This window comes from Poecilia reticulata, chromosome 16, assembly GCF_904066995.2.
Source record: "Poecilia reticulata chromosome 16, P_reticulata-male-v2, whole genome shotgun sequence".
Taxonomy (NCBI): Eukaryota; Metazoa; Chordata; class Actinopteri; order Cyprinodontiformes; family Poeciliidae; genus Poecilia; species Poecilia reticulata.
The window spans coordinates 12398059-12414601 of record NC_088845.1 but is presented as its reverse complement, the minus strand read 5'-3'; the positions used below and the strand labels follow the sequence as shown (position 1 = coordinate 12414601).

Here is a 16543-nt window from a genome sequence, read left to right as displayed (position 1 = left end):
TCTGACATAAAATGACATGCATCTCAATATTATAGATGAGGAACTGTAATCCTTTCTTGTTTTAGGTGAAAGAGGCCCACTTTAAAGCACACCCAGACTGGAAGTGGTGCAACAAAGACAGGAAGAAGTCCAGCTCTGAAGGTCGCGGTATCCCAGGAAACAAGGATATCAGAGAAAGAAGCATGTCCGAATCAACAGGTTGGTCTTACTTATCATTAATGTATAAGTAGCTCAGTTTTCATGCCAGTTGTCAACAGTTGAATTTGTTTTTTGTAGAGCCCCATTCTGTGGAGCTGAAGGGTGTGGGTCCAGGTCTGGTGGGTGTATCAGAGAGGAGCGCAGGAGAGGGGCATGTGGGTCAGCTTACCCGGCCCAGAGCCTTTTCCCAGAGTGCCGTACACAGCCTGGAGAGGGGAGACAGGGGGAACACTCAAGCTCTGGCAGAGCTGGCCCAGGTAACGAAGGACAACTGCTAGGATCGTCCTTTTTATTTTTTTTAATGTCTTTATGACAAAGATTTTTGTTTTCCAAGTTAAATACCATCTTTGTCAAGTTTTGCTTTCCAGAACATGCTAATTAAAACAAATATTCACAGCTGTTACAATAGACTACCATGCATTTTAAATAACTTCATCATTAACTCCATCTTCATGCTCTCCAGATGTGTGTGGACAGCGGTGGCCAGTTCACCAGCCATCCTTCCGCACCCTCTCAGGCACAACGGGGGGTCAGTGAGGACATGACCAGTGATGAAGAGCGTATGGTCATCTGTGAAGAGGAAGGAGATGATGATGTCATTGGTGAGAAATCCGCCATGCTTTGTTCATTAAGCCACATTAGATTAGAGATGGCTGAGTGTCTGTTCACTACTTCCTGCATCATAAAGCTTCTGTAGCTCATGGAGAACCAGTGAGATTATCAATCAAGTCAAACATGTGTCACTTATGCAAGCTGTTTACTGTTTTTTTTTTGTTTTTTTCTCAATTTAGTCTCAGATGCTGTATAATAATTTCATTTTGACCGTAAACATCAGCTTATGCTAAGTAGAGATGAAAATCAAGAGATTTTATGGCCAATTTCAGATTTCCAGTTTTTGTAAAGCTTTGACTAGTGTATAATGGTTGCAGCTGATTTATCTTGAAGAAATATAAGATGTGAATTATGATTATTTTATTTTAATACATAGAAAAAATAGTACTGAGTCGACATTTTAAACTGTCTTTGCCTTTCTTATATTAGCGACTAGCAAGGCTAGTATTACTAAAACTGCATTTTTGTGTGCATTTCTGAGAGAATCAGCCTTTCTGTTATCCGCTAAAAGTCTCACTCTCACAGGCTGAAAAAACCACTAACATGTCTCGTACATATTTAAAAGCGATAGTTTCTTTCATTGTTTAGAAAATATTGTATTCTTGACTTTTTAACAACTGGCTATTGGTTAGAACCTAAAATTGTTCAATTTCTGTCACTTACTGATTTTATTTTTGGTGCATCTTTAGCTTTGACTGAAGGATAAAACACTTAGTCATAAATAATAATTGGTTAATACTAAGGCTGGGACTTTAACATGTTAATAAATGTCTTTGTTGTTGAGCTTATATGTGTATTTTTTTTCAATAATTTAGCTGTCAAAGGGTTTTTAAATAGAAAATTTAAAACTACATATTTTGTCAATATGTAGTTTTTGACTAAAACACGATTAAGTACAGACCATGCAAAAGACTTGATTAAAAATTTCAATTGAGTTCCACCGCATTTTGATATATACAAATATTATACATTGTAAGGAATTCCAACTGTAGCTGTAGCGTATTTTGCTTTTCCACAGAGGACCCTTATCCCAGCAGCTCCATAGACCTAAAGTGTAAGGAGCGTGTGACCGACAGCGATAGCGAGAACGGTTCAGGAGATGAAGGGGATCGGAAGGTATGCCACAAATGTTCCCGTTGTTCATATTTTTAGGTCTCCTGCTGCATATTGATTGGTTTGTTTTGTAACACCTCTCTGTTCACTTTTTTAGAGAGTATTTGCGCCCGTCATCTGTTCCACTGCATCATCGTCTTCCTCACACCATACCCCTCATGGCAGGAGTGTCTCACTGTCCTCTTTTCCCAGCAGCAGACGTTATGATGAGGGCAGATCTGGAGTGGGAGGGTTTTCAGACCACAGAAGAAAGGAAAGAAGTGATGGAGAGAGTAAAGACACTTTAGTGAGCGAGGGAGGCAGCTGTATGCAGGCCTCTTCTCTCTCCATCTCTTCTGCTCAACCAGTCAAATCGACTTCTCCAGCTGGAGGGCCTCCATCCTCATCAGTAGGTTCCCTAGGAGCGAGCCAGGCTCTGGGCATTGGCGCTGTGAGGGTCGCATCTACCGTAGTGACGAACGTGATGCGTCCGGTCATCAGCACACCGCTCCCAATCGCCAGCAAACCCAGAGATAGCGGCCCATCGTCAAGCCCGCATCCTCCAGAGAGGAAGTCTCTCACTCCCCAGCAGCAGCCCCAAATTCTGATTGGTCCAGGAGGAGGAGTTGGGCCTCCAGCCGTAGGGGGTGGGTGCTACACTTCATCATCACCAAACCCTGTAGGTGCGGGTGGTGTAGTGACTAACTTAGTGTTAGGAGGGGCTCTGCCTGCTCAGTCTGCTGTCCAGCTCATCACTCCCTCCCCTCACCCTCAGCCGTCCCATCAGCAGCCTCTTCCCTCCACAGCCCTGTCTGCTTCACACAGCCAAACCAACGGCCCCCTGCCCCTCCTCCAGCCCCAGTTCCTCCCTGGATCCCCCGCAGCACCCCCCGGGGGTAAAGCCATCACACAGGTTCAGTACATCCTGCCCACCCTCCCTGCCAACAACAACCCCAAGAGCCCACCGCAGAATCTCAGCCAGCCAACCAATATCTTCAACCTACCCACAGTTCCCCAAACACATGTGTCCCTGGCCAATGGGAAACAGCAGGGGGCCGGTCTGCAAACTGGATACGCTCCCAGCCCTGCAGTGGGCGTGGTCAACCCTGGAGCAAGAGGTAAAAGGTCAATCACAAGTCCCACAATGTCCTTCCTTTCCTCTTTGATTTCTAATGATGTGATCTGTTCCTCTGTCAGTGCAAACCCAGTCTCCGGTGCTCCAGGGTAAAATGTTTGTTCCCATGACAACAGTTCGGACTGCGCAAGCCCCTGCCCAGCAGATTCCCATTGTCACTCCACCCCTTCCCGTCCAGAATGGTGCACAGTCCGGAAGCAAGGTCAGGGAGCGCTTCACAGGAGGGAATAACATGGAAACTTTTTTCCCCAACTCTGCTTGTTTTGCGTTAGGAGCATCAACATGGAAAATCATCCATGTTTGGCTGTTTGTCATGGATTCTCTTTTTTTTTCTTTTCTAGATTATTCATCTTGCCTCCATGCCAGTGGTCCAGTCCCAGCAGTCTCAGGGTGGAGCAGTGCATCATGCCAGCCCCTTCCCAGTAACAGTGGGAGCAGCAGTGGTGGCACCAGGATCAGCCCCCTCCCAGGCGGTGCTGCTGCCGCCTGCACCTACAAGGTAAACAATGACAAACTCTAATACACCTGGTAAATATTACATTATATTATAACAATAATGAAAGTTTTTAGCCGATTTCTTGTTTAAAAAATGTTTAAGTATTTTATTGCTTCATCTTTCTGTTATAGTTTGAAAACAAACATTTTCTTTTTTGTTTTTTTCGCCTTTTTTTAACAGCTTCTTCATAATGCTACTCATATGCTGAACCATTTCTTTCCTTTTGCTCAGAATGACAAAACTGTTCAGACAATAATCACACTAAAGAAGAAAATTTCTAATGAAAAAAGTCCCATGTTAAATTGAATTTCTGTTATCCACGCAGTTCATTGTGAAATTGGGTCTGCAAATTAAAAAATGTTAACATATTTTTTAATGATTCTACATTATAGAGCTTGATAAAATGGGGTGTAATCTTGTGGTGGCTTGAAAATAATTTAGCAGTTTTTGACATAAATCTAAAAGTTTATTCATATTCATCCCCCTTACACAGATGGCCATGAATAAAATTGAATTCAACCAGTTTCCTTTGGAAGGCACTTAATTTATGAATGGTGTCCATTTGTGAGTCGTTTATTTTCAGTATTTGTGTAGCTGTCCTATGTAGCTCTCAGAGGTTTGTTGCACAACATTACTGAACAAACTTTATGATAAAGATAAAGGAACACATCAGACAAGTCTGATAAGTTGCTTAATGCAGGGCTAGGTTATAATAATCTCAACATCTTATAGAGCAATTTTCACTCACTTAGCTATTTAGAGGAGACAGAATTGCATTTTGTGGCTACGTATATAACACTGTGGTTCCTGTAAAGCTAACACTGCATTTCACACTTCACCCTGAACCCCATAGTAAAACATGGTGGTGACGGCATCATGCTGTCACCACCATGACAGCATGATGTCATGGTGGGGATCAGCAGAAACTCATGGAAAGACTGGTGGAGGTAAATGCAGTAAAATTCTGAATGAAAGCTTGTTGGAGGCTGCAAAAGAGAGGTGAATTATCACCTTCCTGCTGGACAACAAGTCCCAAACAATTACAATACAACAGTTTAGATAAAAGTCTCCACTTCCTGCAGCCTGTCCTGCAACTCCTGGATGCATTATGGCTCTAACACACCTGAATCAGAGGAATGAGTCTTAGCTTTGTTTATTGCTGAAACCTGAGCCAAAAGGCTCAGGTTTTGGAGGCTGCAGGTTTTGAAACCTTACAAAAAGGCTCCAAAACCTGAAGCATCTTAAAGTTTCAGGACAGGCTCTCGAGGACTGGAGCTGCAGACCTCTGGTTTAGATCAAAGCTTATTCATATCTTACAATGGTCCAGTGTATTTCAGCTATTTTAGTGATAGTTTCTTTTCATTTCAGCCTTCGGGGTTAACTGATTCCAAATTGCTGCTCATGAAGTGAAATCAAAAGTGCCTCTATCTCTGTAAACTGATTTACAACCAAATAAACAGGATACATTACAAATAACACAATGATCTCTTTCTTTTCTACTGTTTCCCCAACCGCTGCTGTTCTTTGTAATTAAATCTGCAAGGAGCCAAAAAAAAATCCTTCAAGTGTTCTCCTACTGGTTGGCTCTATAGCAGTCATTTTAGAGATGAAATGGAGCACTGCAGATCGATGTTTGAGAGAGATGGATGAACCCAATAAATGTCACCGATCAGATGTCTGGGAAGGCATAAACAAAGCTTGACACAGCCATCAGCTTACAGCCATATGCCATTCGACTTGAGCTGCTGCAGATATTAGGAATCATGATTCTTTATCGACATTTGCGCCTTTTTCTGGATTTTTGGTGGGAATATTTTCAGGTGTCCTTGGCCCAAGTCAAAACTTTCTTCTAAATATCACTACTAGGGCTGCAACTAACAATTATTTTAGTTATTGATTAATCTGTCGATTATTCTGACGATTAATCGGATAAAAAAGAAATTCTGCAGATTTTTAATTTAGGCATTAATTAGTAATACATGAAATGATGCGGGCTGCACAGTGGCGCAGTTGGTAGACCTGTTGCCTTGCAGCAAGAAGGTTCTGGGTTTGATTCCCTGCCCCGGTCTTTCTGCCTGGAGTTTGCATGTTCTCCCTGTGCATGCGTGGGTTTTCTCCGGGTACTCCGGTTTCCTCCCACAGTCCAAAAACATGACTGTCAGGTTAATTGGCCTCTCCAAATTGTCCCTAGGTGTGAGTGTGTGTGTGCATGGTTGTTTGTCCTGTGTGTCTCTGTGTTGCCCTGCGACAGACTAGTGACCTGTCCAGGGTGACCCTGCCTCTCGCCCGGAACGTGAACTGGAGATGGGCACCAGCAACCCTCCCGACCCCACTAAGGGACAAGGGTGTCAAGAAAATGGATGGATGGATGAAATGATGCAATAATGGAGTTTACTTTTTAAAGTCGTGTTTTATTGGGGTTTTATTTTTTAATTAAATAAAACTTAATTGAAAGTTTTATTTAATTTAAATAAAACAACGCAGGATTCAGTTAGTGTACGCTTGACCATTTGTAGCAAGGGACGCATTCTTCAGGTAAAGAAATCACCTCTAACATCAACATGGGAAAAACCCAGTGCTTTCTGCTTGAGTTGACATTAATACAGTGCAGGACTAATCTGTTTCTCTACAGAACTTCAACCATGTGAAGCTAAAACTTCCATCTGAGGGGTTTGGATCTATAGGATCTATATAGTAGACAATATTTACAGACAAAGAAGACTTATGATGTTTCTCAACAGTTGGTCTTTTATGAGTCCCTACATTCCAGTTAATGAGCAATCGATTTCTAAATTGACAATTCTTTCAATAATCAATTCATTAATCTGATTAATTGTTTCAGCCCTGAATACAATTTCTAATCCAGAAAAGGCAAATTACATTAAGGGTTTCATTGCTAAATATTATTTTGTATCATTTAATAATCAATAATTTGTTAGATAAATGAATTAACCTGCAAATGTTTTGCCAGAAAAATGGTGACTTAATAGTTTTAGACCAATTATTCAATTATATTTTCTCTAAAACAAAGTTGCTGTGTCTGAACTTCTCTTTCTCCTCTGTGTGATATCGGGGGGGGGACTTGAATGATAAAATATCTGATTACTCTTTAAGAGGCATTGCTGAAAAAATAAAAGCACAGTCTATTTAACATGGTCCAGGTGATAAATTGAGGTGGAATACGTTTTGGTTGTGCTGTTTGCATTGAAGGAATTAATAGATTTTACCGAGCAGACAATGCAAGAGGCTAAATTCCTGTCGGGGTGCAGCAGTAAGACTGCAGCTCTATTCTGGATGCGTTAGTCATGCTGGTGGTGGCCTGAGTTGCCTCTGCCTGCCCACCCCCACACTACCTCTCAGCTCCTCACACTGCACTACTCATCTAGTGCTACTTGCTGTGGTGTGCACTCATCGACTGACCCCCTCTGCAGCGCTTCTCTTTTTGTCTTCCTCTTTCCTTTCTAATCAGGTCTCTGTTCCTTACATTCTGGCTCTGCATTGTTATTTTACTATTACGCCATCCACCGTTGCACTTCTCTTTAGATCTTATTTACATTTACAGTGTTAACCTCACTGGTGATGTCGTTATTCCTACGTTTTGTTCATCTATTTTTGTGCCTCCTGTTCAGAATTACCTATGTCCAGTCCACCCCGGGGGTCCCATCCACTCTGCCTCTAGTCTCCACAACAACAGGCTCCTCTCCCACCCAGCAAGCTCTGCCAGTGCCTGGATCTGCTTATGTTCCCTCGCCTTTAGCAACCCTTGGGTTTACAGCCATTGCACCACCTGGACAGACACTGGTTCAGCCACTGATTGCAGGTTAGAGGAGACATAAAGTCAAAGTTTTTGTTCCTTTCTGCTACTTCTGTGTTTGAGAGAAAAGGTCACCTGAAGAATTTACTTGAATGTCAAACATGAACCTTAACAAAAGGTTTGTGTTTTGTACCTGATTGAGCTGCAGTCCAGTTGTACCATATTTTCTCGGCGGGCTGTTTTTGATCCAAAAAGGAATTTTAAGTGTCTTTTCTGAATAATCAAAGGCAACAGAAGCCTACACTAACAGGCCAGTGTTTCAAACCTCGAAAAAGAGAGGTTAAAACTACACTAAAAATTAAGTTTTAATTATTTTATGCCCAATTTCACTTGGTTTGGTGGTTCTATCACTGATGTATACCTCCTTTTGCATCAATGTTAGTTTAGTGCACTGCATAATGAGTAAGTAGTATGCTTCTAAATACTTCTGCTTTATAAAACCCCAATCTTTGTTCTTTTTATCCACTTTAGGTGCATCTAAATAAATTAGAATAGCATTGAAAAGTTGCTTATCTTTAGTATTTCAATTCAAAAAGTGAACTCGTGTATTTATGGTGATGAATACAAGGTGATATATTTTATGTTTATTACTTTTAATTTAGAATATAACTTGGAGCTAATGAAAACATAAAATTACATTTCTCAGAAAATGCCTCCCTTTCTTATGAATATTAGTGGTCAACCACTTCCTTAACAAATGTGAGAGTAAAGATGCTATTACTGTTGCTCTTTCTTTGCAAGTGTATTAAAATTATTATGGCATTACTTCTAGCTATACAAAAAAAATAAGTTGAACTGACAAAACAAATACGAATAATAAAGAGATGACACTGCTTGATAAGTTTATTTGCATAACACATTTCAGCAACGAGGTTTTGTCAAGAGTGCTTTACATAGCGAATATATGAAACAACAAACAGAAGAAATATGTTTCAGTGGCATAAAAAAGGATGAAAAGTGATGAAAAGTTGGAACACATACTAAAATTAATGATGTTCCAATTATTATTAATCAAAAGCAACTCTTATCAGGTGGGTTTTCAGCCTCAATTTAAAGGAACTCGGTGTTTCAGCAGTTTTGCCGTTTTCTGGAAGTTTGCTCCAGATTTGTGATGCATAGATGCTGAATGCTGCTTCTCTTTGTTTGGTTCTGGGATGCAGAGCAGACGAGAACCAGAAGACCAGAGAGGTCTTGAAGGTTGATACAACAGCAGATCTTTAATGTATTTTAATGCCAAGTGGTTCAGTGATTTATAAACTAGCAGTTGTATTTAGAGTTTATTCTCTAAGCTGCAGGGAGCCAGTGTAAGGACTTAAGAAATTGGGTTTACGTTCTCTGCTTTCCTAGTTTTAGTGAGAACGCGAGCAGCAGCATTCTGGTTCAGCCTCAGCTTTCTGACTTGTTTTTTAAGGCACACCTGTGAAGACACTGTTGCAGTAATTCGGTGTGACTAAAGATAAATACATGGATAAGTTTCTCTAGGTCTTGTTGGGACATTAGTCCTTTAATCCAAGAAATATTCTTTAGATGATAGAAGGCTGACTTTTTAACTGTCTTTATGTGGCTCTGAAGGTTCAGGTCTGGGTCCATCTCTACACACAGATTTTGGGCCTGATTGCTGGTTTCTGGTTGTAATAACTGAAGCTGTGCATTGTCTCTTTAGGTAAAAAGATAATAACTTCAGTTTTGTTTCTGTTCAGCTGGATAAAGTTATGGCACATCCACACATTGATTTGTTTTAAGCATCGGTTCTTTTGGGTTCTTAGTCACCTGGTGACATTATAATATAAAGAGCTGTGCATCATCTGTGTAGTTATGGAAACTAATCTTATTATTTTCTATAATCTGAGTTATCAGGAACATGTAGATATTAAATAACATGTAGATATTAAATAAGAGGAGTCCCTGGGGTACACCACATGTGACTTCTGTCCACTCTAATGAAAAGTTACCTTTTGACATGAAGAAGCCTCAGTTCTTTATGTAAGACCGGATTAGCTTAAGTACTGTACCAGAGAGTCTGACCCAGCTCTCCAGCCACTTATCCAGACAAGCAGGGAGGCACCAATACTCCCATTTTACCTCTGATGCAAAGTTGTGGAAAACCTAATAAAGGAACTGTAGTCAGAAATATAAAATCAGCTCTATGTCTTTAACAAAAACCTCCATGGCTTGTTTTTCCTGAGCTGAAAGAATGCTGACATAACTCACTGTGAATGTCTGAACAAACAATAAAATCATATCAAGCAATAGATCAAACCCTCCCGACCCCACTAAGAGACAAGGGTGCAAGAAAATGGATGGATGGATGAAGTAATAGATCATATTTTAGTATCATCTGAACTGAGACCTCTGCTGATTTTGCTGTATAAAAATGAAGTTGTATTGTTTGGACAAGATTAATTTTGGCTCTAATTGAACTAAAAAATGAGACAGTTGTGGTAAAACTCTTGGATTTATTGTTTGGACCTGTCAGTGTTTAATAAATCACTTGGAGGATAAATATGCAAAGCTGTACATATAAATTAGGCCAAAGTCAACGATATTAATACTTCCATTAGTTAAAATAAAAGAAAACAAAGTTTTTTTGTTAGTATACAGATAAATTAGATGTGTTTAATGTGAAATTAGTCTAATTGATGTCCCTCCTCCTTACCCAGCTCAGACCCCACAGCCCTCCACCTCCGCCCCTGCCTCAGGTTCCGGGGGCCACATAGTCACCGCCATTTACCCTCCATCACCAAGCGTCACCATGGCAACAGGGGTGGTCTCTATGGCGCCAGTGCCCCCCAGCGTGGTCTACTCTGTCTCTAACCCTTCGAGCGCTTCTCCCCACATCCTGCCGAAACACACGACTGCCCCCTCCACTGTCATGCAGCTCCATCCGCCGCCCCACCTGGACCGCCAGGCGGACAGGCACCTGCCCCCGGACCGATCCGCCGACCGTCAGAGTGACAGGCAGCCCGACAGGCAGGTGGACATCCTGGCACATTCAGACAGACAGGTGGAGAGGCAGAACATAAGCTGCAACAGTAACAGCTCGGCGGCACCCCCTAGTGGCTCAGCTGCATCCAGAAGACCCAGCAGTCCTCCACTTCAGATCCAAGCACCTGGTAGGACAGCCAGTTCTTTTTCAGATTAAATAATGATGTTTTGAATCTGTTTGGAAAAAATTACATTTTTGTGGTTTACAGGCAGTACACCCAAGTTACCACATCTTCCAGTCAGGCTCCCCCAGAAAGTAAAAGCAACGGTGGCGACCATTCCTGTTGGCAGCTACGACGGAGGAGGCCGAGGGAAAGACAGAGAACGAGACAAAGAGAGGGAGAAGGAGAGGGAGAGAGAACGAGAGCGAGAGAAGGAGAGGGAGAGAGAAGCAGCAGCAGCCAACAGTCATTTCTCCTTTGAGCCTGAGCCTTCAGGGCACACGGGGTCTCCGGCAGCACATCCCAGCGAGGAGCCGCCATCCTCCGACAGACCACTGGAGGGTTCCAGCACCGTGGACTCCTCTGACCCAAGGAACAGGGAAAGCACAACAACCAAAGAGGTGAAGCGTGACACCCCAACACTAAATTAAAATTTCTTCCAGTTGCAGTTTTATTATTTATTGTAATAATTTTTGGCACAATTTATTGTCCAGCCTGATTTCATTTCCAGGCCACCTTTGTGTTAGTTTTTAAGATGTATGTTTTGAACCTTTTCACAGGGTGGGTGGAAGGAGATTCTCCCCTCCTCCCCTCTCCCCCCTCCGACAGCCACAGAGCCTGCTTTGCCTCCTCCACAGACTGACAAAGACGGACCTACACCCAAAAAGATCAAAGCCCGCCCACCTCCACTAAAGAAAACCTTCGACTCTGTTGACAAGTGAGTCATTACCTCTGTGAATATTCTGCGTACAGGTTATCGATTGATGGACTGTGTATATATACTGTATATTTGTGTGCGTTTGTTGGACTGGCAGGGTTCTCTCAGAAGTATATTTCGAGGAGCGGTTTGCCGAGCTGCCGGAGTTTCGACCCGAGGAGGTTTTGCCGTCACCCACCCTGCAGAGTCTGGCCACGTCACCTCGCGCCATCCTGGGCAGCTATCGTCGCAAGAGGAAGAACTCAACAGGTCTCCCTTCTGATTTTTATATTTGTGTTACTGGACGTTAATATTACTCAGCTTTGTTTGCTCAAAAGGTTTCCTGCTGTCGTTCAGATTTGGACTCTGCACCTGATGAGCAAGCCTCTCCAAAGAGGAAGAGCCGGCGGCGTTCCAGCTGCAGCTCTGAACCCAACACACCTAAAAGTGCTGCCAAATGTGAAGGAGACATCTTCACCTTCGACAGAGCAGGTAGTGGGTTTGTCCAGGAAAGTTTCTGGGAATACGTTTTGTTGTTAGTTATTGCAATATAAATTAATTTTATCGCACTGAATAAAAAATATATACTTGTTGCCACCAGCTGAAACTTTTCATTTATGTTTTTAATTAGGTTATTTTTGCTTTTTTGACATTAAAGTTTATCCTTGTTTAGCTTCCAACACGGTCTTAAAAGATCTGGAGTTTGAACCAATAATTTTCGACATCTTGATAAGAAAAAAAATTTTATTTACATTTTCAGACCTTAAACATAAACCCTCTAAGCCAAGGTTTTCAATCTATAATGCGATTCTCGACCTGAATCTGGTTCCAAAGAAAGCACTGTTACATTATTTTGCTTTATTCTTTTTTTTTTTTTTTTACAAACTGAATAAATGTATTACAATCTGCGCTTTAAATAATCAACATTTGCTTAATGATGATCATACCCAGTACATTTCTCCCTTGTGCCACACAGTAAACACTTTTATCACTGTTTTCTTAAATTGTTTTCACTAGATTTTGAAATGGATTTGAACCAAGATGCTAAAAATGGAGTGAATTTTCCCTTTAACACAGTTCTGAATCAGAAGCGTGCTCCAGCATTGTGTTGCTTTGTAACTCGGAGAACATGTAGTTAATAAAAGCTTGAGGGAAACGTTCTTTACTTAAATGGAATAAAAACTGCTGGATTACACGCAGAACAAGATGATAACATGCAGGTGTTCGCTAGCAGCCTGACGAGATCTTTGGACCAAGAAAAGACGAAGATTTAGTTGAAAAGATCTCAACAGGAAGCTAAGGAGCTAATTCCTGTCAGCTTGAATCTGATTGTTAAGAATATTTATCGAAACAGCTGAGTCAGATTTGAATTAGTTGGCCAACAAACCTTCTCCGTGGGGTTCATTTCTGTATTTGATGCACATTTAAAACAATTTCATATGTTCTATGTAAATATCGGAGGGTTGAAATGATTAACCGGCTTAATTGTGATGAATCCATTATTAAATCAATTGTCGACTAATTTAGTAGCAGATTGTTAACTGGAGTATAAACACTCGAAAAAGGCAGTTTGTTGAATAAAAAAACGACATATTCGGAACATTAATTATACAAAAATATAACCGTTTGCATTTAAGATCAAACAATAATAAAAAGACTTTGTAAATATGTTTTATCCAAAACTCAAGTGGCAAAGTTTGAGTGGTTCAAATTCTCTAAAAAAACAAAACAACTAAAAGATCAGTAAATCTTCCATTAATCAACTTTTGCTATCTAACTATTGATCAATCGTAAAAAAATTGTCGATGGATTAATCGATAACTAAAATAACTGTTAGTTCCAACCCTAAAATATAGCACAAAAGTTAACAGTGGCTCTAACATAAAATATAAGGAGCTAATTACAGTGTTTAAAAATGATAACTCAGTGAGTAAAAGCTGTTGAAAGCTGCATTTTTGAGATGTTATTTATAATACAACTTATAAAATCCTGAGCAGATCTCAATTGTCTTGGGAGACTTTTAACTTTAGCCTTTTAAAAAGCTCCGCTGCCTTTATCTTTAAGCCCAAACTCAGAGCATTGAATTCAAACAAGTTTCCTTAGGTTTGAATCTCTGTGTCCGTTGGTTGTCCAGCCACAGACGGAGAGGACATTCTGGCAGAACTGGAGTTTGAAAAGGTGCCGTATTCGTCCCTGCGACGAACTCTTGACCAGAGGAGGGCGCTGGTCATGCAGCTGTTCCAGGAGCAGGGCTTCTTTCCGTCAGGTACGCCTACACACAAGTATCAACAATAATCTAAAGAATTAGTTTGTAACTACAAGCCAGAGTTCATACACTTGCTTGAAATTCTTGAAAGTTCTTGATTTTTAATTAAATGTTTTCAAGGTTTGGAAATGCTTCATTTTTGTGCAAAGTCCTTGAAAGTGCTTGATGATCACACTGAACAGTTTCGTAATCAAGTGGAACAAAACATTTGACTAAATCAGATGTTTTCACAACATAATAATAAAACAGACATTTTTTTCCCCACTGTGTGGAGTTACTGAAACGTTTTTAGTTTTTTATTAAGTTGGTTAGAATTACCAAACGGACTTCTATTTGATAAATGTCAGAAAACGTAAAAAAAAAAGTGAAACGTTTTTTTTCTCATTTTGTGTCAGTATTTACAGTTATGTGAGTAGAAAGGCCATTTACCTTTACACAATTTGGTTGGATTGTTTCAATGTAATATGTATTATGCCTAATGTTGATCTGTTTAGTTGAATAAAGGCTTCTTATATTTTATGTTAAACAATGTAACTGAAAATGGGGCATATTTTTGTTAAAATAATGTTTTGTTCTTAGACTAGTCCGGTATACAGGGTGTGTGAAAGACATTTCAAAACATAAAATTTTATTATATTTTAGTAGAATATAGAATACAGCCTTTTTTTTAGTTCAATTGTATTGTTTTTATCTCCAAAGTTTGGTGCTGGAAAGGTTTGAAAACTCACCTTGAAAATACTTGAAAAGTGTTCAAACCCTGACGAGCGTTGATCTCCTGCTTGCAGCTCAGGCCACTGCAGCATTCCAGACGAGATACTCCGACATTTTCCCCTCCAAGGTGTGTCTGCAGCTGAAGATCAGGGAGGTGCGGCAGAAGATCATGCAGACAGCGACGCCCTCTGACGCCTCCATTTTAGGGCCATCAGAGTCCGCTGCGTCGGCTCCTGGACCATCCGGCTCCCAGGTGGGGGAGGGGGCTGGCAAAGGCGGTGGAGACCTGCAGGATGAGGATGTGGAACAGGGAGCAGACGTGAGTCCAGAGGAGCTTCGTGAGTCACAGGACTCTTCTAGATGAGTGGTTGACCAGTCAGTAACTTCTCTGCTCACATTCTTCCACATTTATCCGTATCCAGTTAGGATTTGTTTGCAGTATTTGGACATTTAAAAAAAAAAAAGTTTTGTTTTTTTTGTGTCCCTGTCACACCGAAAACATAAACACTTTAAAAACAAGTGGCACAGGAAGTACCAGTACCACATACACAAACTGTTCATTCCCAGACTTGAATCAGCACTCTGTATCGACCACCTCAAAGGAAGATTGATGCCAGTGATCGAAGGACCATCATGTACAGCTGCACTCATTTGCCTTGAAGATGAAACGGTTCCCGCTTCAGATAGACAAACGGTGAACGGTTAGCAATTTTAAAAGAGGTAGTTGATCCATGTTTTGATATTTGTTCTGTTTTTAATCCTTTTAGAGGAATGGAGGCAGTGCGTGAGAAGCAGCCTGTATGTAAACTTGACTGTTCTGAGTTTGTGGTTTGTTTCTGCTGACGTTCGGGGGCTGGGCCCTCGGCAGCCGGAAACGATGCGATCGCTCGCAGTGGACCTCGAGAGATCACTTCCTCACCCGTGGGCCTTCAGAGGAGGTTTTACCAGGAGTGACTCGAAGATAATCAGAAACTAAACGTGGACTTTCTGGCAGTGCCATCATTCCTGCAGATACCTGGCCAGCCAGGACTGACCCGTTAACACACGCCAGTAGTTGGGAAGTGAGCATTCCTGTGCCTCTCGTTCGTTTGACTTGAAGGAAGGAGGAAAAAGTCAGGAGTCACCGGCGGGCACATCCTGCCCATATAGAGGCACATATAGAGGTCGAGCGGAAAAGTTCCTTAATCCTCTGTTGCCAAGCAGTTTATTTACTTCTCTTTTTATATTTTGTTTTGTATTTAACATCGTCATACTCAGTTTGTTGTTGTACTATTCTTACGGTTATTACTCCTCATATCATTTAAGTGAATCATTCTCTTCTCCGTATTCGTGTTTTCTTTTCTCTCTGGCAGAATTTTCTTTAGTTTCTGCTGACGTTAACTTTTATCTTCTCTTCGGTTTAACTTTTTTTTTATTTAACAGTTTTTGAGGCAGGTGAGACATGCTGCTCCACGCCTGTACAGTTCCTCCATTGTAGTCTTCCCTTGACTGGCCTCTCACCTCAGCAAGGACCTGCGGTGCAATTCTTTTTATTCATTTCAAACAGGAATACAAACACAGCGTGGATCTTTTTATGTCATTTCAACAGTAATAAGTCGTCTGTTTTTAGAAGACCCCGTATGCCTCTTACTACCCTCGCTAGGTTTCTATAGTCTCAACACTTAAAACTTCTTCCTCCGCCTCTGTCCTCCCCTCCTTCCTCCTTTTGTCACTTTATTGCTCTCTCCTGACCTCCTTTCTAGAAGGGCGGAGGAAGAAAAACTGGAGGAAGTGAAGGGAGGGAACAAATCAAAGAGAGCTGGTAGGACATAATACTGGTTGTGTCTTTGTGCAAGACTTGGTCGTGTTGTAAATAATTACTGTAGAGTCAGTAGACTCATTATTGATATGGAAAAACAATCTGTCATTGAGCATATGTTGACTTTTATCATTACTGAAGAAAAAACATTAAATGGCAAAAAAAATAAATATGACTATTAATGTTGTGTTTTGATTCTGATTCTGTTACCCTGAGAGAAATGTATAAGTATAAATTAGATTTAAATTTCTATCTTTAATTATTGACTGATTTAAGGTCTGAATCTGGATGGGTGTTAAAGGTGTGTTTGCACAGAAGCGTCTTCTTTGAGCTCTGATGCGTTATTCCACACTCTACCACCTACTGGCCAACTAGTGTAAGTTCACCAAACAAGCGGTATCCCTGGTAAACACATCGTCGGTCTTTGTAGAGCAACAGTGTCAAACGCCACACCTGAATGGCGGGTGTCCTCCGACATTTAGGAGTTGCTCCACTCAACAAAATAATAATCAGGTTGTTAGATGGGCAGGTTGAGGAAGGAAATTAACCCTTTGAGTTATACTGGACTTTGAACGCAT

General features: G+C 41.0%; 1 protein-coding gene across 1 annotated transcript in view; it reads left to right on the top strand.

Moving 5' to 3' along the window:
• cicb (capicua transcriptional repressor b) overlaps window positions 1-16152 on the top strand; it is a 45232-nt gene extending 29080 nt beyond the window's left edge. Inside the window, exons 7-21 of the mRNA XM_008431312.3 lie at window positions 66-198; window positions 277-455; window positions 662-800; window positions 1829-1926; window positions 2021-3020; window positions 3100-3239; window positions 3379-3536; window positions 7163-7353; window positions 10008-10460; window positions 10542-10894; window positions 11054-11211; window positions 11309-11460; window positions 11548-11682; window positions 13325-13456; window positions 14242-16152. Coding sequence (XP_008429534.2) covers window positions 66-198; window positions 277-455; window positions 662-800; window positions 1829-1926; window positions 2021-3020; window positions 3100-3239; window positions 3379-3536; window positions 7163-7353; window positions 10008-10460; window positions 10542-10894; window positions 11054-11211; window positions 11309-11460; window positions 11548-11682; window positions 13325-13456; window positions 14242-14531 — 3711 coding nt within the window. The 3' untranslated portion in view covers window positions 14532-16152. The remainder of the gene's footprint in view (window positions 1-65; window positions 199-276; window positions 456-661; window positions 801-1828; window positions 1927-2020; window positions 3021-3099; window positions 3240-3378; window positions 3537-7162; window positions 7354-10007; window positions 10461-10541; window positions 10895-11053; window positions 11212-11308; window positions 11461-11547; window positions 11683-13324; window positions 13457-14241) is intronic.
• The last annotated feature ends 391 nt before the right edge of the window (window positions 16153-16543 follow it).